Below are 5,027 nucleotides of genomic sequence, written 5' to 3' on the forward strand. Positions count from 1 at the left end.
TTATTATCTTATTAGCTAGAGGATGTTCTCATAAAATTGCAGAAAATGTCTTTTTTTTTAAGATATTTTTTAATAATTAAAATTTAATACATATAATTACTTAAATTATGTTATTTTTGTTAAAAGTAGGTCAGACAAATTAATTTGATCGAAGAATAGTAAATCAAAATTTTGAATTTGTCTAAATTAATATTATTTTTTATAAAAAATAACTACAATACTCTTATTATATAAAATGACTAAAATATTCTTATTATATATATTAATTTTGAGAATTCTAAATTCTAGCCCTTTTTTTCTTTATCGTTATAGGATTAAAATTTAAAAATTTTAAAATTATATATATATATATATATATATATATATATATATATATAAAATAGGGATATTTTAGTTGTGTTTTATAATAGAGATATTGTAGTAATTTTTTATAAAAAATATTAATTTATACCGGTTTAAAATTTAATTTATTAATTTTTTTATTAAACTGATTTGTCCAGTCTAATTTTAATAAAAATAATACAATTAAATTATATGTATTAAATTTTAATTTTTAAAAAACATCTTTAAAAAAAGACGTTTTTGATATCTTTATCTAAGTGGCTTCCTATTAGCTCACCCTTCTCATCATATATATATATATATATATATATATATATATATATATATATATATTACAACTCTTGCAATTTTCACCATCTAATTAAATTTTTTTTTGGTGTCTTCCATCTAATTATAATTAAATTAGCATAATATTTTTACATGGTTATAATTTTTATTTGGATCAAGATCATTTAAAACGAAAAAGTTAATAAATTGATAAAATAAACTAATAAAGAGTTATAAAAGTTATAACATTAACTGTGATTAACTCCTAAATTTACCACTTTTACAACTTCACTCTAAAGATCTAAATTCTTTATAATTTATACTCTTCTTTTGGTTATGCTTATTGTTTATGCTCTAGTTTATTACTCTTCTTCAAAAACATTCCCATTTACTTATCAACGTAAATTGGAGAAAAGGGTATGATGTTCATGTTCTAAATATAATCAAGGGTATAGACAGACTTTACTAGACTCAACTTTAATTAGTTGAAGTGTCATAAATTTTGGATTGGTTTATCTTGTGAATAAATCTGAGAATAATATATACGTCGATGATGCTTATAAGGGGAAAAAAAAAAAAAGTGCCGTTGACTTCCTTAGCTTGCATTGTGAATGATGGATGATACTTGTTACATGTCATAACTTATTTTTTGTAATATTTTTTGGTTTCCGTAATTTGAGATTATGATTGATAATAAGGCCCAATTTTAGCAGGTTGCAGAAGCATTAAGCATAAAGGGGAAAAAAAAAGTTGCATGTGGAATGTGAGTTGGTATTTTTTATGCCAATCATGGACCAAGTTGGAAAAACCGAAAAAGGAATAATTCATTAAAAAGGTTATATAATATGCTCTTAACAACTATTGACTAAAATCTACGGTATACATGCTGCAACTTAAGGACAGTATAAAGAAAATGCTTAAGGTCCAATAAATAAATAAATAATAGAAAACGTAAATGCTTATTTGGGGAGGAATCAAATGGAAAAAGATTATCTCCAGTTTTTTTAACAATTGATAGAATCCAGTGTGATCTATCACCTTTGATTATATGAGTGGGACCAGAAATAAATAAGGGAGAGAACGCAATGAATGGTTAGATTAAACACTGGATACCATCCAATTTTTTTCTCATTGGAGAGGATCCACTCCCGAATCAAATAAGATAACACAAATAAGAAGACACCACAACCAACTCAAAACCTTAAAATGTAAATTAATGAGTCTCTCATCTTATAAACTCCTCACTCTTCTTTGCTTTCTTTGATGTGCGACTAACTTCAACACTCCTCACACTTGTAACATTAACAATTTGATGATCATAACATTCTCTGCATAATTTTGAAGAACATATATGTATGCTATGAAAATGTTGAGAGAGAACATTGACCTGATAATATTAGTTCCATAGTTACATGAATTTTTCACTAATTGCCATTTAAATTCATCTGCATACCAGAAAGTGATAAGTATACTTTTTACATAAAATATTTTACATTCTGTAATGGAATATATTGAGTTGCAGGTAACTATGTTCTAAGTAGATTGATTAGGAATTCCCTGGTTTTTTCTTGAGCTTCCGAGTTCCAAACAAAGTTATGCGGCGAAATAGCTTCAGCAACCGGCTAGCATACCTTCTCTGTGAAGCAAAGTTTAAAGAACCGATGCAACTAGTTGCTTGTCCAATATGGTTCCTTTTTTTGCTGAATGATCTTGTTTCCAACCCACATGGCTTCAACTTCTGTGATGTTTCTTCAGCTTTCTTTGTTGTTACAATGTTGTGCAGCTGAAGGCTTCTCTTCAATGACATGAGTTCTTGTTCAAGGTTCTGAATCCTGAAGCTTGTGGACTCATATTCAGCAGTTGAGAACTTGAAATTCCTCATCACAATGCTCAAAGGCCTGCTGCTATGCAATTCTGGTCCATCTGTGTAAGGGCTTTCCACAAGATTCTGGCTTGATAGGCTTCCAGATAAGTCTCCACACTGCGCATACCGGAACGAATCTGAACATTCTTTGAAGGCTCTGTGTGTGTTGAGTTGTTGAACAAATAGAGCTTGCACAATTAGGCGAAGCGGCATCAGTTCATTCTGAACTGCTTCAATGCATGCCTCTTGTGATAGCCTCTGGCAATCAAGGTACTTGCACACCAATCCCTTATCATCTTGGGATGTATCTGGATGTGTCTATATAAAGAAAAACAATTTGAGTGAGTAATCATTGTTAAAACCAATCCAACAAGTTACTTAGCTAAAAGAAGTTGCATACAACAAGTTACTTTTGCATACCTTGAGAAAGGTGTTGATTGCTCTATAGAGTTGGTAATGGTTCTGTCTATAAGAAGGTGGCACCCTTTCAATGAGTTCCATGAATCTCTTAGGATCCATTTCAGGATCTGGAGCTACATTAGACAGATATGCATCCCAAAGTTCTGCAACTGTGAAATTTCTAGCATCTGGAGGACGGTTCATGTGTGAGTTAGATGCTGCTACATATGCTGAAACCATGTTTTCCATTGTTGCCAACTCAATACTAGAGGACATTGCTGTTGTTCCACTTTCAGGAACAAGAAAATCCTCAACTTGTGCAAAGTGCAACAATGCTGTAATCTGTGATTGCAACTTTGCCTTACTTCCATTCCTCAAACCATATTCAAGAGATCTTGAAAGCAAAGCAAAATAGAAACCAACTGGAATAACTTTGCTAGCTTTATCCCCCATTGGAAGAAGATCAATGATTCCTTGTAGAATCATTGAAGTTCTGTTAATGTCATTATCATCACTACTTTTCTCACCAGAAAATGGAAGTGACTTGTTAGATAGCAACCATTTATTTGCATAGAAAACAAGGATTGGACTCACATACTTCTCCTTCATCCCTTGTCTCCTCAAAGATCCAATGACCCTTTTGAAGAAATCAAAAGGCAATGCAATCAGATCCTTCATCCATACATCTTGTTGGCTCACAATCTCACAGCTCCAGGATTGTGAGGCCAATTCATCCAACGTGACAACTGGCGTGTCGCGCCTTCTTTCAGGGTCAAGAATCTCCATGCATGCCATAAAGGCCAGAGCCTCGATGCAGCGACTCACTATAAGCAGATCTTCAGACCAAGGAAGCAGAATCTGGCACCTTTGGAGTGAAATCAGTGTGTCATCCCAACTTTGCAGCACAACTTGATTCAGATATAGATCCAACCTCTCACAGAGGTTTCCTGTACAATAGTCCTCAGTCATCTCAAGAAACTCAGCTGCACAGCGCAGAGCCGCCACATTAAAAGGGTCAATCAGTGTTGAGGTTCCATAAATAAACAATGCAATCATCTCAAAGGTTTCTGGCCCTCCAGGGAAATTCTCTGGCAGCTCAACCTCATGTGTATCCTTTAGCCTTCTCTTTAAGTATCCACTCTTTGAAGCCAGAGGAAACTGCAGCCATTTCAAAACATACATACATAACATTTAAACTAACAATAACAAACTTTGTTGAACATTCTTTGATCTTACCTTGTGTAGGTTGAACATCTTATCTTTAACCCAAACTCTGACAGAGACAGGTAAACCAGTTTCTTGGCTCCTAAGACAAAAAGGTTCACAATTCAGGACAAAAATACAGAACAAGAGAAATACAAGAACACTGAATGGTCCATATTCTCACCATGTAATGACCTTGATCTTGAGCAAGGCACCAATGTTGGGTGATGAGTAAGGACTAGAAGCCACTGATGAGGAGCAATCTTTTGAACTTGCAATTTCCATGCTTAGAATTAATGTGAATGAATAATCTGAATTATTGTAGGAGTATATAGAGCAGAAAATAGGAGCATTGGAAGAAGTTGAATTTGGTGAGGTTTGTAGTCAAAGTCAACATGCACACGAGTGAAACTCGAACTCCAAGTTTTAAGGCTTCAATAACGTTTCTTGAATGTTGGGAAGTTGAATTCTTTGCCATACAACTTGGCGGTTTCAGGTTTCAGCCAATAGAATACAATATACAATTCTCATGCACCCTAACACACTTTCTTCACGTATATATAATAATCCCATTTCTTCACATTTTCTAATTTCTATGATGCACATGATAATACTATTTCTAACGTTTAAGAACATGAAAATTTGTATGTAATTTGAATCATATTTAATATTTAATACTTTTTTTCAAAATATGTATAATCGGTGCCTACTTAAAATATCTTTATACGAGAATAATAATAATTAAAATATGAGAAAAAAATCATAAATCGCCTCTGACAATTACCTCAAAAGATAACGAGGTCTTTGACAAAAAAAATACTCAATTTAACTCTTGAGCTTTAATTTTATGAGATTGATTAACTCTTATACAAAAAAAAAAGTCAATGTTGTTATTTTTTTTACACAGTAGCTAATTAATCCCAAAAAAACAAAGATCAGGAGTTAGATTGGG

At 32.3% G+C, this 5,027-nt stretch overlaps 1 protein-coding gene across 1 annotated transcript; it reads right to left on the reverse strand.

Annotated features, from left to right (window-relative positions):
- Window positions 1–2,001: 2,001 nt before the first annotated feature.
- Window positions 2,002–4,360, reverse strand: LOC130941824 (BTB/POZ domain-containing protein At5g48130). The gene is made up of 4 exons (XM_057870425.1): window positions 4,260–4,360; window positions 4,109–4,178; window positions 2,894–4,030; window positions 2,002–2,791 (listed from the first exon to the last, which is right to left on the reverse strand). Exons 1-4 carry the CDS (start codon window positions 4,358–4,360, stop codon window positions 2,156–2,158), a joined length of 1,944 nt encoding a protein of 647 aa, XP_057726408.1. The 3' UTR covers window positions 2,002–2,155.
- Between the last annotated feature and the right edge of the window lie 667 nt (window positions 4,361–5,027).

This window comes from Arachis stenosperma, chromosome 7 (genome assembly GCF_014773155.1).
Source record: "Arachis stenosperma cultivar V10309 chromosome 7, arast.V10309.gnm1.PFL2, whole genome shotgun sequence".
Lineage (NCBI taxonomy): Eukaryota > Viridiplantae > Streptophyta > Magnoliopsida > Fabales > Fabaceae > Arachis > Arachis stenosperma.

Excerpts from the sequence above, each read along its gene's own strand:
- LOC130941824 (XM_057870425.1), bottom strand. The coding sequence starts at position 4,360 with ATGGAAATTGCAAGTTCAAAAGATTGCTCCTCATCAGTGGCTTCTAGT. Across the intron at positions 4,179-4,259 it reads AAGATCAAGGTCATTACATG|GAGCCAAGAAACTGGTTTAC; the intron begins GTGAGAATATGG and ends TTTTTGTCTTAG. Across the intron at positions 2,792-2,893 it reads CAATCAACACCTTTCTCAAG|ACACATCCAGATACATCCCA; the intron begins GTATGCAAAAGT and ends TTCTTTATATAG.